Consider the following 21,539-nt stretch of genomic DNA (forward strand, 5'->3'; position numbering starts at 1 on the left):
TATTCTTCATGCTGTACAGAAAAGTGCTGCCTACATCATACTAGACAGTATTGTGATGCAACAGAAATAGATTTTGGTGACACTGAGTTCTGAGGACTTGGCATCCAGGCTGTATCTGCTCGTGGTTTCAAATAGACTCTGATCAGTTTTCTTGAACACTTTTGCATTAGCACCTGTGCTGCATTCAGTGCACATCTACAGCATGTTTTCCATTTTAACTTTAACTCTAGCATAGTTTAAGAGTTTATTAACCAGAGGACAGTAAGTGGGGACAGTTGAAAGATTTTCTTCATAAGTGCACCCCTGAGCCAAATTAAAATGCTAGTGCAGAGGCACTTCTATCTTATCCAAAAAGGCAAGCATACAGTGATATTCTGAGTGGGAAACATCTATTTACACACTTTATATAATCATAAAGTGAGGGTTAAATGGGATCTCAGAGTTATTTAATATGTTATCCTTAGGATCAGATACACGTATGCTGTTTCTACTAAAGAAGTGTCTAATCTGTCTTCAAGAGCTCCCAAATATAGATCTCTTAAGTCTCTCTAGTAAATAAATAAATAAATAAATACATTGCTTATCGTTAAGCACTGAAGATTCCTATTGAGCATTAGGGCTCAGTATGAAGACTGGGCATTCTTACCTTGAATGTCTGCACTATTTTCTGCTGCCAGCTGTTTGCTCCACTTTGTAGCTTTTAAGAGGATGAGTCATTTCTACAATGGGGATGAGATTCCAAGAGAGACCAAAAAGCCTGGCTGAGACTTCCTGGGAGTTACAGGAAGTCAGCCCTGTGCAAGCTGTGTCCACCAAGTTCATCCACTAAAAACCGTGGTGTCCCTTCCTGTATGTTCAGTTCATTACTCCTTATCCTGTCCCTTATAAAAAAGGAAATTATTCCATTACTACCTTTTTAAGAAGACACATTATATTAAGCTATTATAGCAAGATGTAGATTCAAAAGGGATTATGATTGCCTTTATTCCAGGATTCAAATGAATATTTGCTACAGATCAGATCAGGACCTTATATGAGGATGTGTTATCCTGAGTGTTTTCAAATTTTATACATATTCCACATTTTTCTTTTTGAAATAGTATTTGTAATGGAAGTTGATTGAGTTGTCACTTATATTGGCAATTTCTCTTTTTCCATTTTGCTTGTTTTTATGAGTTTGCTTGAGCAGAATACTTTGTGGGGCCAAAAGGCACCCACACCATTCCAAGTCCCTAGAGATAGACCTTTATCCTTTAAGACATTGGTTTGTGAGGTTACTGTCCCCTGTCACTGCTGAAGGTTAGTGCAGTTGGATATTGATATTGGAGGCTATACAGAATAATATAGAAATGATAAGTTAGAACACTGAATGAAGCATATTATATTTTACATTTTAATCAAAGTAAATGTCTTGAGTAAAATTCTGTGGATCCTTTCATCTTGAAGTAGGAGGAAAGCCTTCAAAGTGATATTTGAATTAAATTAAAAAAAAAAAAAATCAGCACCTTTCACAGTTTCACATTCCATTCTAGGTTGTATACAAATCAGTGCTGTGTTCTGAGGTTATTTACATGTTATCATGTTTCAGTCTAATCCAGGTTTTCTCTTAAGAGATTTGTAGATTTTTAACTAGGAAAAAAAAAAAATATATATATATATATATAAAGATAAATACATAAAAACCTGGATATAAAAATCAACATAATTGACAGTTTTATGGAAGACTGCTCTGCATCCTTGAGAGATTTAGCCACTACACTGTAAATAGGTGGAAGAGATCTGATGCAGGCAAAACAAACTTTAGAAGTGCTGTTATCATTCTCTCCAAATCTCTCTTCCTTGAAATATCACCATATTGGTGATATTTGGTTACCAAAATTTGATCTGAAGTGTGTAACTGTATTAAAATTAAAATTGTTACTGTACAGAAGTTAAACTTATTTCTGTCAATCAAAACCCAAAAGATTTCAATCAGTTCTAGTATACAACTGAATTTTATTCATGTAAAGGTGCCCAAGTGAACATTGAATTAAATTGTTTCTAACCATGTCCAGCATCTTGTAAAAATAAAGGAAACTAGCCTCTATTTCCCATCTGAGCATTTAATGAAAACAAACTAAAGTTATTTTAATTGACATTCGATATGGAGATGGCATTTATTTCACACTAATTTTTCTTCTATATAATGCTGAAGCTATCCTACTGCTATATTCTGAATGAATCATTTGACATTTGAAGAACTGATGTGTGAAATTTCAACTCATGAAAAACACTGAAGAATAAAATAATAGAAGTACATTATGACAGACTTTCTCCTGAATTTTTAATATGATGTCCACCATTTTTGACATAGATTTTATTAGGTCACGATTTCAAGACCCTTGACATACCGTAGGAATCTATCAGCAGCTCTTAAAAGAAAAAAAAAAAAAAGGAAAAAAAAAAGGAAAAACAAAAGAAGAAAAAGAAAAACTTCTTTTCCTGGTAATCTTTCATGTGACACTGAAATGTCACTGAATGGGTTCTGTCAAAAGGCATGTAGCTGGTAATAATAAGTGCTGTTCAGCTAAACAAAATGATAATCAGCAAGTTTCATTAGCATTAAAGTGTTAGGAATCAATTCCAGTATGTCAATGACTTCACTCAAACTGATCCTGATAATTAGCCTTTTCTTTGAATATGTTTAGCTGGACATTTTGATCACACTGAAATCATATTACAGATTAATAAACGAATAACGACTCTTCATACTATTATTCTGGGCTTAATTTTATTTCCTCAAGCCTTTAAGACTTCAGTGCACTGGATGTGGCTAACATCTATTGTTTCATAATTACATAGAAGTAGATATTTACTCTGTTGGGACAAACACCTTAATGCATACAGAGCTGTTGGCAACATCCACTGATTCACATAGCATTTTGATATCAGAAAGATTCCTTCTTTGACATGGCAAACTCCACCTCCTTGCAAAACACAAACTAACCCAACCAAATCATGATTTAGGAGTTCTTCTAGCATAGCTACTTTGATTAGAGGATATATTGTTATTTTTATCTCCCACAGCCTGGTCACTATGAATATATAAGCAGCATTAAGTCTGTTGAGTCGTGACCTAGAAAGTTACCAAGTAGTAAAAATGATAAAAGCAAAACTCAAAACTAAGTTTTCTGTTTGCTAAATTGTATATGAGTCCAACTGTCATATTAGTAAGAAAAGAACTCATAGACTTGAAAATGAAAAGAAAAAAAATCACCCTCAAGAGATGTATTTCTTAAATAGATGTATATTAAGCTTGCAATTTGCTAATTGGGTCTTGTGCTTCTCTTTCTGCATTATTTCCAGCAGTTGCTTTACCAGGCTACTCCTTTATGTGCATGTTGGGTAAAGCCTATTAGCTGCTATTTCAAGCTCCTCATTTGCTTTGGAAGTGCAACCTCTGTAAACATTATCACAGCCCTGGGACTATGTAAGCAGCTGGATGTCTTTATAAATAAATAAATAGCCTAAATTAATAAAAATAAATAAAATAAATAATTATGCAGTACTAACAGAGGCATTATTAGCTTAGCCAGATTGCCTGCCCTTAGTGGCTTAACTCTGTCTGACCCCAACAGAATGGGATTGGGAAAAAGAGGAAAACAAAATAATTGCCTTGCTGATTTCCAAGACAAATAATTATCTGAATAACACACAGCTGTACGTTTCCTCTGCTTACTCTTATCATATATGAGGGAGATACGGATGGCCAGGAGAAAGGGACCTATTAATTAATTTACAAGAAAGACTCTGAGAGACAAAAACATTGTAATTAAATCCACTGACTCCTTCTAAACTCTTAGCTTTGCTTTATAAAGCGTTTACTGTATAAGACAGAAGAAACAAAAAAGTATTTTTCCACAACACTGTGTACTCCATTTTGCCAGAAAAAAATATCTTGACACTTAAAATACTGTTCTTCAGACAAAATTAGAATTAGAATATGTACATGGTTCAGTCTAACAAAAACTGTCTTGAAAGTCGGCTTCCATGCCACCTGAACTACAGGCACTGAAAATCAAATAATGTTATTCCAGAGGTACTGGAAATAGGTTTGATTATGCACTAAATGTGAGACATGCAACAGCTCTTAGCTGGAAGCACAGCAAGTGGATTTGCAAAAAGCTGCTATTGCTCAAAAATTAAATGGGAATGATAGCATTTCTTCTGTAGGCATGGCTGCTTCAGGCCACTGAGGTCAGAACCAGTTTGAATTGGTTTGCATCAGAAGTAACCAATCAGAACTGATCAGAACCAAACTGAACTGGTTGGGACCATCTCCTACATCAAATATTGTTGATTGCATATCAACTATTAAAATACAATTCTTTTTAAATGTTAACTTTCCTCTATGTTATTTCTAAGCAATAAATATTGTAATTTTATGCTTATTCAATTACCCCATGTAATGCATAGAGGTGCATATTGGAATTAAAATGTCATGAGCTATAATAAATGTGATCCCCTGTGACTGTCCAAAGCCTGACTAGAACTGAACTTGGCCACTAAGGTATAGGAAAACAATAAATATTTTTATAAATATATCAACAGCAAGAGGAAGGCTAGGGAGAATCTCCATCCCTTGTTGGATGTCAAGGGCAACTTGGTGACCAAGGATCAGAATAAGGCTGAGGTACTTAATGCCTTCTTCACCTCAGTCTTTAATAGTAAGACTTGTTACTCCCTGGGAACACAGCCCCCTGCGCTGGTAGATAGGGATGGGGAACAGAATAGGCCCAGCATGATCCATGATGAGATGATTTTGGACCTGCTCTGAAAGCTGGATGCTCACAAATCCATGGATTGCACCCTAGAGTGCTGAAGGAGTTGGCAGATGTGGTTGCCAAGCCAATCTCCATCATTCTTCGGCAGTCCTGGCTAACTGGGGATGTCCCAGTGGACTGGAGACTGGCAAATGTGACACCCATCTTCCAAAAGGGCTGGAAAGATGATCCTGGTAGCTACAGACCTATCAGTCTCACCTTGGTGCCAAGGAGGGTTGTGGAATGTGTAATCTTGGGACCCATCATGGACCAATTAAAGGTCAACCATGGGATCAGACCCAATCAGCATGGGTTTACAAATGGTAGATCCTGTTTGACAAACCTGATTTCATTCTATGACAACATAACCCACTTAGTGGATGAAGGTAAGGCTTTCGATGTGTTCTACCTGGACTTCAGTAAGGCCTTTGACACTGTCCCCCACAACATTCTCGTGGAGAAGTTGGCTGTCCATGGTTTGGATGGGCGTATGCTCCACTGGGTGAAACACTGGCTGGATGTCCGGGCCCAAAGAGTTGTGACCAATGTTAAATCCAGTTGGCAGCCAGCAGTGTCTCCCAAGGCTCAGTACTGTGGCCGCTTCAATTTAACATATTTATTAATGATCTTGGTGAGGGGATTGAGTGCACCCTCAGTAAGATTGCAGACAACACCAAGTTGTAAGGGGGTGTTGATCTGCCTGAGAGGAGAAGGGCACTACAGAGGGACCTGGATAGACTGGATTGATGGTCCAAGGCAAACTGCATTAGTTTCAATAGGGCCAAGTGTCAGATCCTGCATTTTGGTCACAACAACCCTAGGCAACCATACAGGCTCACGGAGGAGTTGCTGGAAAGCTGCCTGACAGAAAGGACCTTGGTGTACTGATGGACAGTTGTCTGAATGTGAGCCAGCAGTGTGCCCAGGTGGCCAAGAAAGCCAATGGCATCCTGGCTTTTCTATCAGGAATGGAGTGGTGCAAAGTACTAGGAAGTCATCCTGCCCCTGTACTCTGCATTGGTAAGGCCTGACCTCGAGTACTGTGTTCAGTTTTGGGCACCTCAGTACAGAAAGGACATTGAGGTGCTGGAGCAAAGAAGGGCAACAGGGCTTGTGAGGAGCTTGGAGAATATGCCCTATGAGGAGAGACTGAGGGAACTGGGGCTGTTCAGTAAAAATAAAGCTTAGTTTATAAATCACCATTTATTCTTTCTTTTGTATAATGACTGAATTATTTGTAATATATATGTAAAAAGATATGTAAACTAATATTAGTAGACAGCTAAAAAGTAGTCTGTGAGGGACCATCAGGCACCTAGATCAGCTGCAGCATTTTCTAGGAGGCTGATGGCTACTATTCATTTCCTTCACCTTACAGTGTCAACTTTTTCGCATAGAAATAGATATAGATTCAGCTGTGGTGTTTCACATGCCCACATTGCAACACTGGTCTGTGCTGACCGGTGCTGCCAGGCTCTATGTGCTCAGCCTGTGTCTGCAAATATTCCTGGCATGAAAGTCACTGCCCACATTGTAGAAATCAAATATTAATAGGTATCATGAACTCCATCATGAAAGTACTCCTTCTGGCTTATTCTCTATCAATATATATTTGTTTTAGGAAAATAATTTTTGTGTTGGAGGAAAATGATGCTCGTATAGAGACCAGACAAGGAGTCTGGTCATGGTGGTTTTGGAAAGAGAAGCCAGTCACTATTCCACAAAAAGGCTGTTGTTTAAAGCATTCCTAGAGTTTGTGATACAAATGCTGGGATAGAGGATGAGGTCTAAAACCAACTCCCAGCCACTGTGGCTTTTATTTGAGTTTACTTTCAGCTTTTGTATTTGTGAGCCTTGTTCTGTCTGTCCTGTTCTCTTACGAAGAATATTGCCTGCTTTAAGGTTCAAAGCAAAAGTCTTAGTGATATGCCAATAAAATTTTGTCAATTTACATATAGAAGATAAACTAAAATTAGCTCCCTTTTCAGTGATCAGCAGGGCATCAGAAACGCGTGTCCTGGCCTAAGGGGAGACTTGGGAATATGTGTCTTTGTGAAAGTGCAGGATGTTTCAAATCAGTCCCAAAGGAGCATACTTGCAAGATAGGCTGCTTCTGGTCAACCAGCTCAATTTCAGACTTCAGCACCTGGAAACCTAATTCTTCCACCTGTGAGGGGAATAAAATTCATTCAAAAGTCAAAATATATGGAATGGATGAGCAACTTAGGGATAGGAGGAGGCTGCTAGTATGTTAAAAAGTAGTATTTCTTTCCAAAGATAGTAAGATACTGCAGAGATGAATGGAGACAGTCGCATGGATACCAGAGATAGGTGCTCTGTGTGGTGAGAGAAATCTGTGTGACATGTTTTGTCAGTGTAATCGCTCCAAAAGGAACAGACTCTCTCTCTTTCTGTCTTCATATGCGTGGCTCTGGTAGCTGCTAAATCAGAGCATAATGCAGATTATTCCACTGAGTATGTTCTCTAATTATGGCTGAAAACAGTGCAGCAAAGGGAGGTTCTGCCTCCAGAGTGCTTGTGTTTCCAACTGAACTGTTTTGGAAAGAGAATATTGAAGTCCAGATTTCTGACTGACAACTGACTGAACTAACACCCACTTTCAGTTTGTAATGTGAGTGTGAATTCAAGCACTGCAGAGCTAACCTTAAAGGAAACTGCATTATAGTTTTTTAAAGGCACTTAGAGATTGGTTCATTTACAGATTCAGGATTTGCTTTAACAAACATTTGTTTCAAAGTCAAAGCACATATTTTACTTGCACAGTTGTCTGTGCACACACCTTAATGATAAGTCCATCATTTCACAAAACTAGTTTTAAAAATCCAGTCTTCTGCTTTCCCAGATCTCCTTCTTATATACATTAGATTAAAAAAATAATAATAATTGTGAATAATGTATGCATCATAAATTGTTTATAAATATCTCCTGATACAGGACTTCTCCTTTCCTTCCCATTTTTCCTCAGTTGTTATCTGGATGGATACTAGTATGGGGCTGAACAACTTACTATTTTATTCTTACCTTGTTCCAGTGGAACAAGAGTTACAACAGAATCTGCTAGCAGCTTTACTGATGTGTCTGAAATATCCACCATCACTGCTCTATACTGAAATTTTTATTACATATGTTTCTTTGCAGGTGCATACGTGCTCCAAGTAAAGGCAACAGATGCTGATGATCCTACCTATGGAAATAGTGCCAGGGTGGTCTACAGCATTCTTCAGGGACAACCCTATTTCTCCATTGATCCGAAGACAGGTAAACAGTTTATCAGCAATACTGGAAGATTTAACCTTTGGATTTCAACTTTTGTTGGCAATGTCTGTGAATAAATATGGGCTATGTTCATAAGGTGAAAAGCACTCAATTTTGTTTTGATTATTGACTGTTGTTTTAATGAATTGCAATCTGTTCCAGAAGCAAAAGAAACACCCTCCTCCAAATAATACTGGAATATCTAAAATATGTATACATTAAGCAGTTTTCCCTGATGTTTTGCCATTTGTTTACAGATAAAGATTAATCTGCTGCATGCATTATATATATTTTTTTTTCTCATGATTCAGATTTATGTCCCAGGTCTTTATTCTTTTTTTCTTGGCAATTTTAATGCACTCAAGTTACAGTCCAGATTTCCCTAGAAATGATTGTTTTACTGTATTGAGCTAATTTGAGACTGTGCAACAGCTAAATCATCTCCTGTCCTCTTTTCTTGGGGCATAGCATGGCTATCTTACGTTACAGAATGTGTGAACAGAAAAGGATGATGCATTTAAAGAGACTGATGTATTTGGAAGGTTGGTAGACCTGTTAATAAGGTATCTCGTCCTATATTTTTAAATGTCATTCTTATTTCTATATTTAGCAGTTCAGTTAAGGAACCAATAACCTACATGGTGATTGCCAAGCATTGTGTCATCCTGAATGTGTTACAGGGATAGTTGTCCATATGCGCCTCTTTCAGCAAATACAGTTTCTCTTTCCAGTAAAGCTGTCCTTGAGTGTCAGATTGTGTGTTAAAGAGCCTCTCCCCCTGATCAGTCAATAGCTTGGAAGTGAGAGCCACCTAAGGCCATTAGTGCACTATCTCCAACAGGCACAATCTTTTGTCACATGCTCCATTTAGCAGAAGATTGTGTTGCAATTTGCAGTCAGCAACTTTACTTTTAAAACTGACATGTGACTTCTTAAGTGTCTTGGGAGAGGTAAAAGTATATACCTTCATACTTCTTTTTTTTTTTTTTTAATTTCTGTCTTGTAAAGAATGAAGAAGTAGTAAATGATGGTAAAGACATTTACTGAAGCCACAATTTGACTTCTAGTGCAACTTTCCCAGGAAAAAAAAAGCAATGATTATTAAGTAAGAACTTCACCCTGCACACCAGCACTTTAAATGGCTGTATTATATGCTCTCATCTATTGTGAATGGACCATAGGTCATAACCCGCAGCTGACTACTCTTGTAATATCATAGAAATTTAGTGTTTCCGAATCTATCTATTAATATTTGTCTTATATTAAAATATTACAATATGAGAAATACCTCTGGATCTAACAATGACTGTAGGGGTGAACAGTAAGTGAATAATGATGTGCTTAATTTCTTGATCAAAAATCCAGAAGTCTCAGGCACCGTTATAGATCCTCAGGTATTTCCAATGTTTTATTTTATAACTGAAGAGACAGTGCAGTAGTTTTTATTGCAAAGTCTTACTGCGGAACATTTGCCTTGAGTGTGTGTGATAGAAAAAAAGGAAGAAAATCATTTTGATACAAAATGACAGACCAACCCCAGAACTACTGGAATATGGATAAACAATTTTTTCAATTGCTGGTTTTTGTTGTTTTTTTTTTTGGGTTTTTTTTTTTTTTTTTTTTTTTTGCTTTTGCTTTGTTTTGTTTTGTTTTTGCCATCTCTTGGTCCCTAGTGACAATTTTCAGGCATGTATTGTAGTTATTTAAAGAACATTAAAAAGTCCATAATGGATCAGACCAAAGACTCATGCTACCCTGTATCATGTTTACAAAAGTGATTGTCTGTTTAACTTTAGATAGAATAAGGCAAGAGTTTAATGATGCATTCATTCCCGGACTATTGTAGTCTCCGACAGTTTCTCCTTCCATAGGTTCTTCGGTGGTAAGTAATGTCCCTATAACTGCGAACTCTGAAAGGATTTCTCCTTCATAACTGGTCCACTTCCCAGTAGAATTGACATGTCCAGGAGCATCATATATGCACAATTATTGACTGCAAAATCCACAGCAAAAGTTTTCTTGGATGAAAAACCAGTTCTCATTCTTTGAAATCCAACACTTCTTTCATATCTTGCACTTCCTCCATTGTGAGAGGCTATGAGCAATTCATTCCTATCAATAATTTTGAAGTTCCCCATTAAACTCTGAGGAATACTCATATCATATTCTCTCCTAGTTGTCTCTTTTCCAGAATGAAGAATTTCTCAAACATAAGTCATTCCACCGCTTCTTCTCCTCTGGGCTTTTCCCATTTCTGCAGTATTTTTTTCAGCATCAAGGGTGAGAGTGTACACACAGTGTTCAAGAAAGCAGCTCATATAATCTAAAAGGTGGTTTAACCATCTCTCTTTTGTTCTTTATTTCTTTCTAAGCAGTTCCAAACACTTTGTTTCCTTTTTTGGAAATTTTGCGGAAATTTGTATTGCTGCCTTAAAATTCTATGACAAAGAATTAGTGGTCAAATCACTGATGAAATTTTTATATGTGAAATTATGGTTATGCTTGGCATGCATATAGCTTCACATATAATCCTTTGTCTAGTCATTTTTGATAGATAATTTATTCTGATATGAATTTAGAAATAGTCTCTAGTGATTATGGATTTGAATGTCACAGCTGCCTTTTTGCTCATGTTTTGATGACGCTGGCTTTTGCAGTGCTCTGCTGCAGGTAGGCATGACTGTGTAGGAGAAGGAGAGCAAGCTTATATTGCTTTTGCAAGGTTAACTGCATTACTGTGTCTGCTGGAGAGCAGCTGTTGGAGCAGAATATTCTGAGGCCTCAAACTTTATATGTGGGAGTTTATTTCCAATGCTATAAGATTGTTCACCTGCTGAAAATTGTAATGGAGATTTATTTAACATGGAGCACTTCTCTTCAGACAGATGACAGTCCTTTCTCTGTACTGTTCTGTTACTCAAACATCCTTTTCATGAACTTCTTTTTATCCAGTTTTATAATGTGGTTATATGGTCAATATTCTTACATATATCTGTAATTCTTCCTTAAGATCAGTCATTCTGGTCCATATTCTGACCTCAGTTACATTACTGGAATCGAGATTGGTTTTGAGAGGAATATTGTCATTAATATTTATACAAGAATTTATTCACAAAAACTATTCTTTATCTTCCACATAAGTGAGTCATCTTATTGAATTATGTCTGAGTAACACTGCAGGGCATATCTTCTGATTCAGGACCCGTGCTTATTATTATCAGTTTTCAGCAGCCTTATTGAAATCATAATTTTCTGCAAATTTGATACTTAAATTTTTAAAAGATAAAAATTGAAAGTTATTTTGTTCAGAATCTCAATGATCTTTATTGTAAAATCTTAAAATAAAAGGATTTAAAAACACATTTTCCAATGAGTCAAGTACACCTAAGACTTCTATATTAGAATAAGCCTTTAGTTCAAAGTGTACATATTCTTTATGAAACTGAAGGTGGAATGCCAAAGTCTGTAGTCTTCTTTTCAAAGGATTTTACCTCTAATATAGTTCTCTCTCTTTTGCTGTTTCTGCATAACTTCAACTCATCTGTATCCCATCCATATAAACTGATTCTGTTAGAAATAGCGTTTTCCTTCTTTTTTTCCCCTAAGCTTTTGAAAGAGAGTAGGTAGAGAGGTAGAGAAGGAAAATTGACTATGAATTGTTAGACATGAAAATTATTCCTTCTCCCCTCTCCCATCCCCTCCCCCCCAAGACAAAGACCTCTTACAGAAAACAAACCAACAAACAACAGCAGCAACAACTAAACTGAAATTTTACTACTAGAATGATAGTACCTTCTTCATTTTCTGAAGACTATCAGGAATATTTTTAACTCAGAAAACCACTCAACAGTACCTAAAGCAAGTATAATAATCAGATGACATTCATCTGCTGCACACGACACTGCCCATTTTCAGTGCTTTTTATTGTTATTATGTTTAACTGGTATAGCAAGGGAAGTCTTTAATTCTCTACTTCTCAGAGTGAACGTACTTAAGATGTAGTAAAATATTATGGAATGTACACTCTCCACAATGAGAAAAACAGGAATTCAGAGATTTAAGAGAAGGCATATAAATGTTCATCTTATCTACAATCTTTTTTTCATTAGTATTGCTTTCCACTTTAATTATTAATGGTTCTGCTATTTGCATGATGCCTGTCACAATGCCACTCAATTTTGATACTCAAAAATCACAAGTATGTACATGAAAATTTTTTTACTACGTTTTACAATTCAAGATTTCTGTCTTGAAATAAATAAATAAAAAAAAACACTGAACACCATCAATTGTTTTCTAATACTCAGAAGTATAGAGTTGTAATTGTTCTTAAGTATTTGCTAGTCATATTCTAGATCTACACAGTACAGTAAATGCCATGCTGAGGCGGAAAGTAGTGGTTATTGTTAACCATTGTTATTAGCAGTGAAGAGTGGAGAGAATGCAAATTGCTATGCAATTTAATTTAATAGGAATTTGTAATAACTTCCATAAAAAGCAGATTTGGGTCAAAGTTATTTTTAGATTGAGAAAAAAGTACTGTAAGTAGCAATTCCTATTTTTACTTGTTAATATAGCAGCAATTACTTGACAGAAAAAGATAAGAATGAGCCTTCAAGATTTGTTCTTATCAGTCCAGATCCATTAAAACACCAAGGGTAGAAGACTACTTTTAAAGCCATACAGGTCACTAGAAAATTGCATTTTATGAAAAAGTGATAATTTAGAGAAGAAGAGCGCATCTTTTGATATACTTTTAATTGCATATGCTACCTGCAGCTATCTTCATCTAGCTATTTTCTGAAAATCTATTGTTTAATCTATATCAATCTGCAATGTAATACACACTTCTAAAATTTTGACAGGGAATTCATCTTCTCATATACATTTGCTTTTAAGAGATAGATTTGAATGCCAAAAACCTTGTAGCTTTTTACAGTCTTATAAACTAATCCTATGATCAGTATTACCTCCTTCTCTCTTTCCTTTTATCTTTTTCCTTTCATTTTTTACTTCTTTTATTTTATACTTTCTTAATGTATCAGAAAGGGACTGTGAAATATGTATTAAGAGTCATTTGAGTAAGTTCTGTTTACATTTCTTTAAGGAAACTCCTGATGTTTTTACTACATCTTTATGCTGTATCGAGAAAACTTTCTTGATAGAAGGAGAGTCTTCTAATAAAGACCATCTCTTTTCTACAGAATACATCTTGTCTTGGCCTACAGTAACTTCAATGTGTTGACCAATGAATAGTTTGAAGCGATGGAAGATGCAGGCTCTGAAATACACTGTCGTCTTTTTCTACACTGCATACTCTGCACAAGACAGTGTTCTTTGTTCTTTGTGTGATTAACATATGCTTGCATTGTTTATATCCCTAGCTGATATGCACTATTCTCTGTTGACCATTTATGCCCTACTTGAAGTGTCATAGTGGTCATTTTAATAGCTGAACAGGTGGTGAGCACACCTTTTAAATGATCAAGTGATTTGTATATTGGTATGTGAACTGCTCTTGTATTATCCTTTAGAAAAAGAGACATTCTGGTCTAAGAGATTCAGCATTAAAATGTAGCAGTAGACAATTACAGCCCTTTATTTAGCTGTTCTTTTTCTTTCCCATTTCTTCTCATAGGTGTGATAAGAACAGCTTTGCCAAATATGGACAGAGAAGTGAAAGAACAATATCAAGTTCTTATCCAAGCCAAGGACATGGGAGGACAACTGGGAGGACTAGCTGGAACTACAACTGTAAACATAACTCTCACGGATGTCAATGACAACCCACCCAGATTTCCTAAGAGTATGTTGTATTCCAAATATATTAATTTTCAAATGACTGAAAGTGAAAAATCTTTTATATTAGGACTTGAGTTCCAAAAGAAGAACAGTATATGACAAAAACAAACAAACAAACAGAAAAAACAAACCAGAATATGCTGGGGCTTTTTTACAGTAATATGAAGTTAAATTTGAAAGTGTGAGTTTTGAATGTTTAAAAGAAAATATCATTCCACAGGATTGTCCTCAGTCTGATAGTTCGTTTCATGTACACTTTAAAATAGATTTGGAAGATTGGATGGTCATCTTCAAATGGCAGAAGGTTGTAACTTGAGACTTCAGGTATAGAAAACCAGAGCAGATTGAGCTCATGCTAGGTATTGCTATTATGATAAACAAATTTTTCACATCTTGACCCAGAAGATTGTATCTTTCCTTGAAAATACTTAATCCTTCAAAATGGAATCTTCTCTAGAAATTTATAACATTTCTTATGAATTACTTTAAATTTCTTTTCAGAAATATAGTAATTTAGAGTTTCAGAGATTGTATATAATCAGCATTGGCATTGACAAAGGATTGTCACTTACTGCTCTTCTTCAGTTCACTGCAGGTTTGTATGTTCCCTATCTTTGAAATGCACCTACTAATCAAGCACAGACTTTGATAACAACTACACCTAAACATTTAGCTGCAAAAAGTTGATACTAAGGCAATAATGTTAGAATATTAGTGTGAATTTAGAGTAAGATCAAGTCACTATTTTACTTGATGTATTACAAGTTCTTCTTATGTAACAAACTAAAAATTCACAGATCTCTTTCTTTTAAAAAATATTCACTTTCCCTGCCTCATTATGAAAATACACTGCATTTTTGCAGAAATGTAAGAATGAACATGCTAAGACCAAGATCCATCTGACCCTGTCTTCAGTCTCTTATAATGACATCTGGGGGATATATATAAGAACAGATCAAATATGTAATAATAATTCAGAACATTTCCTCTGTTTCTAATGCTTCTCAGCCAAGATGATGTCTTTGTAATTAACAACCTTCAATGTTTTTTTCTCACAGCAAATTACCAATTGCTTTGCTATATATGTAAAATTTCAGAGTCCACAGCATTCTAAACTACCAAGTTCCACAGATTAAGTATATATTCCACAACAAACCACTTTCCCTCATTTCTTTTGAGTTCATCCCAACATATCGATCTGCATGCTCATGACTTCAAAGAATTTAGAATGTGTTGCAAAACACATCTTTTATTTAGACTAGCTGTGCTAAGTTTTTTCAGCGGAGATTACTGTCCATGACTCCATTAATTCCAGTCCTACTGGTTTGTCCTGTGAATATCAGGGATATCTGTCTTCAGTTTCCAAGAACTCCCTGAAAATCTTTGAGAAAATCAGTGCTATGTTAGCAGCTTCATGTCTTCATATTCCACAGTGGTTTGAAGCAAGGTATTGCACACCATAATAGTTTACTTATTACATTCTTGAAGCTCCTGGTCACATAGCGACAAATCCCCATCATTTATTGTGTCTGTTTGTTCCACAACTGCTACTATAAGTAATTTAACCTTCTCTCATGAGCCTTCTCTTAAGAAATATTCTAGGATAAAAATATTTCTGATCTTCTTTCCTTCACATTTCTAACATGCCCATTATGCAGATACTATTGTTTATTATTAAGCACTAAAACTATCTATTTTAGTTCCCATTCTAAACCTGTGTGTGACTGCAGCCTTCATCTACATGCTTTAACATTAGTTTTTTTGTTTTTTTTCTGGATTTATGTTCTTCTCTATGCGTAAAATTTCCCAAACTCTTCGTCTATAATTGCAGTGGTCATAGGGAATTTTTAAACTTTATGAAGCTTGTTTTTCCTGTAAGTGGAATGAATCTTACAACCTGTACAAGTGCATGTTTTTTAGCAAGTCTCCACTTTCTGATAATATGAATCCCTTCTCCTCACACCTCTCTCTTCTAGGTATTAATGCTTGACCTTTCCATCTTTCTCTATCTGACTGCATGTAATGAGACAGTTTCACACTATGCTTCTCTGGATATCCTTACCTTTTTCTTTTTGCTTCCCAGACTAAATTTTGCCTCAAGAGCAAAAATCCAGTCTTACTTTATTTAGTCATGGACTACAGCCAATGTTGCCTCCTTGTCTATTGTCACGTCCTGTAAGAACACTTGTGAGATGCTCCAGCTTTGGTCCACAAGCAGATCATCCAGAAAGTCTCTTTGAGACAACATTCCCACTGTCCTTGTCCTCAGCATCCATTAAGCTGCCCCACCACTGCATTCTCTCTCTTTCTTTCAGCTCAAACCCCTACTGCTGGAATAGTATCACAGATACAAGAAGAAATAATACATCTTCCTGGAAGTGGGAATATTCAGTGCTTTGGAAAGATATTTGGGCACAATGACCTTTATTGTGCCTGATTTCAGTTATATATTTCACTTCCTTTGCTGTCAGGGATTTTAGTCATTTTCTGTCTCATTGTATGCCTTCATCTTCTACAGGGTTTCAAAAAACCACATAAGTCTCACATGCATCAGACAGTTTTCATGAATCATGGACTACATTTTCTTTGAAGAAAGTAGCCTTGAGATCACATCTTATCCATGCACTGTAGCAATGACATCTTTGTCCAGACATTGCTATGAAAAAAGAAAAAAAAAAAAAAAAAAATCAAGGGAGACCAAGCTTTGCACATTAATGGGATTTAAAAACTTTTCCTTCCATTATATCAAATGTCCCAAAAACTGAAGGGCTACTTCTTAATCAGAATAGTGAAAACAAAAATTCCTGATCAATGGTGATTTACTTAGACAGTTCCAGTTGGTTAAGCAGTATGTGAGATGGTGTATGGTGTGCCTGAAATTGACATGTGACGCATGGATAGTTAGAGCTAAGAAAAAAAAAGAAAAAAGAAAAAAAAAAGTATTAATTTTAATATAATTATTGTGGCTTTTTATTTTGCTTTTTGAAAACATTGCAACAATTTAGAGTAACTACATGCCAGGAAAAATTGAGTCATTCACTTGTCCAAAACAGTTAAAAGGATACTTGTGCAGAGTTTTATGTAGGTTGCTCTGAAAGTCATGTCTCCTATTTATTTCCATGAAAACTATAACAGATATGAATTGCACAATGACACTATTTGATAGAGTAAATTCTCAGCTACAAAACACTGTTTTTCAACATAGTCAAGACCATTAGTTATGCATTTTTGCCAGTGATGAACAAGACCCTGCAAGCAGCTCTCATCAAAATCTACACCAGTGGAGGTGACCCACTGCCGCCATTGACACTTCTGGAACACACCACCCACCATCTCCTTGTGCTCACATCTACTGATTGATCTCCAGGAACATTCAGCAAGCATTGATGGATGTCAATGTGTGCAATTTTTTTGTTATGGAGGTATTTTTGCTTCATACTCACTCCCATGTCATGTGCAGTTTTGTCAAACTGACTCTCTATTGCCATCTGCCACGTGGCAACAAAATTCAACAGAATATTGGTGGGAAGGCTCAACCTCTACTGCCATACCAACAGTATCTGCTTCTGGGCCAACATCTTGGGCCAACATAATAAAATAGAAGGGCACTACTTTTGGAACAGCCCTCATAAATCATTTGAAAAATAAGCGTTTTCACTGAGATCTGTGTAGGTCTCGTATTCAAGCCAAGACCTAGAGATCCCTTAATGTTAACAGTGGGAAGTGATGCCTTCATCATAGGTCAACAAAGATAGAAAGTCTACATGCAGTCTAAAAAAGGGGACAAAATGTCCATTAACACTGACTACTGCTACTATGTAAATCTTTTTACATCTCATAATCAGGACTGAAATTTCCCAAAGGGCTTATACCAAAGATGTCATGCTCTGGATTACTTTATCAAATGAGATGATATTCATTATCACAGGATGAAGTTTACATATATTTTCTGTACTCAGGTAAGCTGAAAAGATTTCACAGCAGAAGTGGGAGAACATTTATTATTAATACTTGGAGGTAGATATAGTGATAAATAATACATTATAAGCTTGCAAAAAAAACCCTGTATCATGGAATACCTTCATCTCATCAAGGGTCTTTTAAGGAGACAGGCAAGCTCAGGTGGGATATCAGCTTCAAGTGATGAAACACCACTCATTAACTATCCTGCTGAACATAGAATATTTTATTTAGAACCTATGCTTTTGAACATATTCAGTAGGGAACTCCCACCTTGCATGTCTCACAGTAATGAGGAGATGCTGTGTAACAAAGGGGAAACCTCTGCATATTATATATTTCTGTCAGAGTTGTTTGACCTGCAGGTATCTATTGGCCCACATTTCAGAAAACTGAATCACTTCAAAATTGATATTTTCTTAATAAGTAGAAGGAAAGGTGTATTTCAAAGATTTTATTCATAGAAATTTATTTTCAAATGTGTTTTACATATGTCTTGTCCCACTCCTCATTAGCATACTGACTTTCTGCGTTACTGTGCGTGTTCCATTGCTAAAGGCAGAATCATAGCATGAATCCATAGAGTCATAGAATGATGTGAGTTGGAAGGAACCTTAAAGAAAATCTAGTTCTAGTTTCACTGTCATTTGATCAATTTGCTTAAGGTGCCATTGAATATGGCCTTGAACGCTTCCAGGGGTGGGACATCCACAACCTCTCTGGGCAATCTGTTCCAGTGCCTCACCCTCAAAGTGAAGAATTTTTTCCTCATATCAAATCTGAATCTACACTTTTTCAATTTAAAACTGTTACACATTTTTCTATCACTACATTCCCAAAAAAAAAATCCCTCTCCATCCTTTTGGTAGACTCTCTTCAAGTTCTTCAAAGCCTTGGTGAGGTCATCCTGGAGCCTCTTCTTATCAAATAACCTCAACTCTTTTGGCTTGTCTTCATAAAAGAAGTGCTTCATCCCTCTGATCATCCTTGTGGCCATCCTTGGGACTTACTGGAGGAGATACTTCTTCTGGAGGCTGCATAGAGATGGGGGTCTTACCAGAACAGAGTAGAGAAGGAGAATCACCTGCCTTCAACTAGTTGCTATGCTTCCTTTGATGCAGACCAGGGTACAGTTGGCTTTCTGGGATGTAAATGCACACTGCTGGCTCATGTTGAGCTTCCATCCATCAGCATCCTCAAGTCACTTTCTGTAGGGAAGTTTTCAAACTTGTATTGGACCTGGCATGGTCATGCTGCAAGTGAAAGATTGTCTTCTTCTCTGGCCTGACTCTGGAAGGTCCAGCCTTCATCTTAGCGTCACAACGTTGATGGTTTGTCCCAGTTCCAGGAAATTCAGAAAGATCACTCTTTTCATATCTCGAAAGACAGTGCACATCACTCTACTAACTGAAGGCTGTGTCTTGAACATTTTCTTCAGATATCTCATTCAGAGAACTTAATTCATTCTGAGAAATGTATTGCACTGTCCACTCTTGTAATCCAAATACAATTAACTGCAAACTTCCTACAGTACTGACTGGCAGATGATGTGAAAGGTTATAGGACCGGTTCTTCAACCCTGCTTTATTTATGGTGTCCTTATCAGAAAGTTGAATAGTTGCACTTCTATTTTCAAGCATGTTAGTATTTCTGAAAATCTGCCACAATCTTTTATTTAAATTCTCTTGATGGATTTCAAAAGGATGCTTCTGGAACAACTAATGATAGTAAAAATCTGGCCTTTCTGATTTCTAAACATTGCTCTACAGCCTTCCAAACATTTTGATTGAGATTTCCAGACAACACTGAGATAATGTTTTTTGACCCTTAGAGAACAGCTTTTTGATATATATATGTTTTTGATCTAAGATATGCACAAGCAGAAAACATTCAACTGTAGGATCAATCTCAAGTCATTTTACTTCCATTAAAAATGTATTTTTTAACAATTCCTCAACAGTACTAACTCCTACTTTAACTTAGAAATAATATGATAAAAAATATCTTTAGGTAGACAAAATCTGGACATGAGCCAGCCATGTGTTTCTGCAGCCTGGAAGGTCAACCATATCCTGGGTTGCATCAAAAAGGCATGGCCAGCAGGGTGAGGGAGGTGATTATACCCCTCTACTCTACCTTCATGAGGCCCCATCTGCTGTACTGCATCCAGGTCTGGGGCCCCCAACACATGAATGATGTGGAGCTGTCAGAGTAGGTCCAGAGAAGGGCACAAAGATGATGAAAGGGCTGGAGTACCTTTTCTATGAAGAGCAGTTGAGGGAGCTGGGCTCGTCAGTCTGGAGAAGAAAAGGCTCTGGTGACACCTCATTGCAGCCTTCCAGTTCTTAAAAGGAGCTTATAAATAGGAAGAAGACTGACTTTTTACACAGGCAAATAGTGATGTGATTAAGGGGGAATCGTTTTCAACTAAATGAGGGGAAATTTATATTAGATGTTAGAAGGAAATTCTTTACTCTGAGGGTTGTGAGGCACTGGCACAGGCTACTCAGAGAAACTGGATGGGAATGGATGCCCCATCCCTGGAGGTGTTCAAGCACCAAGTTGGATTAGGCTCTGAGTTTTGGTTGGCATCACCTACCCACAGCATGGGGATTGGAACTGGATGGTCTTTTAGGTCCTTTCCATCCCAAGCCATTCTGTGATTCTATGATTCTATGATTGATTCTATGATTCTATTATTGAGGGTATTTTAATGGGGAAAAAAAAAAAAAGAAGAAAAAAGTAAATTAAGGGAATATCAACACCTTAGAAACAAAACCTACTTAAAACTGACTTTGTAAGATACTTGAGAATGATCTTTGATTTGCTAATATCAGAATGCAAACCGTACATTCTAAAATTTACTGGCATTTCTTCTATATATGGATCTTATCCCCTATAAGTACATTTATGTCGTATTGAAATAAAAACACGTGCTATTCCTTTGCCTATGACCATTCCCATTTGTTTTTATTGCTCAGCATATAAAGGTTGATTTTTCCAAATTGCTTGCACAGTCACTCAGTCACTAGTAAACAAGAAAAAGAAACAAGAAAACTGAAGGACAATAACCTTACAGTTATGAATCCACCATTTCACTTAATTGCTTTGATTCCATGAAATGTCATTCATACAAACTAGTTCTACTTTTACTTTTTTTTTTTTAACTCTTCTGTATTGAAGTAACTATAAACTATCCATTCTTTTTTAAAGCTTACTTTAAGTGTTGGAAACATGCCACAAATGTCCTTTGAGTTAACTCAGAATGGCCTAATACTTGATGCATTAAGGCTTAGGCTATTGGCTTCAAGGAAAGATGTGCTGAATTGTCCTTTCACTTATCACAAGTGACAGAGAGAGAAGGGCCACAGGGGCTGCTCCAAAAGTAATGCCTCCTATTTTATTATGGTGGCCCACAATGTCAGAGACTGATGTGGGCAATATGGCAGTAGAGACTAAACTGTCCTGCCAATATTCCATTACATTTTGTTACCATGTGACAAATAGCAGCAGAGTGGCAATCTCATAAAATGGTATCTGAAGCGTATGAAGTAAAGGTGTGTCATTAAATTCTTCCATTTTATAAATTCTTTTTCTTTTTTTTAAATGCATTGCTGAACTTTTCTAGTGACCAGCCAGTGGATGTGAGCACAGTGAGGTGGTGGGTGGTGCATTTCAGCAGTGCAATGGGGATGTGAA

General features: G+C 36.5%; 1 protein-coding gene across 1 annotated transcript in view; it reads left to right on the forward strand.

The window, feature by feature from the left end:
- The window catches only part of CDH12 (cadherin 12), a 152,722-nt gene that overhangs the window by 69,450 nt on the left and 61,733 nt on the right, over nucleotides 1-21,539 (forward strand). The window contains exons 3-4 of the mRNA XM_085220392.1: nucleotides 7,962-8,081; nucleotides 13,717-13,884. Coding sequence (XP_085076518.1) covers nucleotides 7,962-8,081; nucleotides 13,717-13,884 — 288 coding nt within the window. The remainder of the gene's footprint in view (nucleotides 1-7,961; nucleotides 8,082-13,716; nucleotides 13,885-21,539) is intronic.

This window comes from Meleagris gallopavo, chromosome 3 (assembly GCF_905368555.1).
Source record: "Meleagris gallopavo chromosome 3, MGAL_WU_HG_1.1, whole genome shotgun sequence".
Classification (NCBI taxonomy): domain Eukaryota; kingdom Metazoa; phylum Chordata; class Aves; order Galliformes; family Phasianidae; genus Meleagris; species Meleagris gallopavo.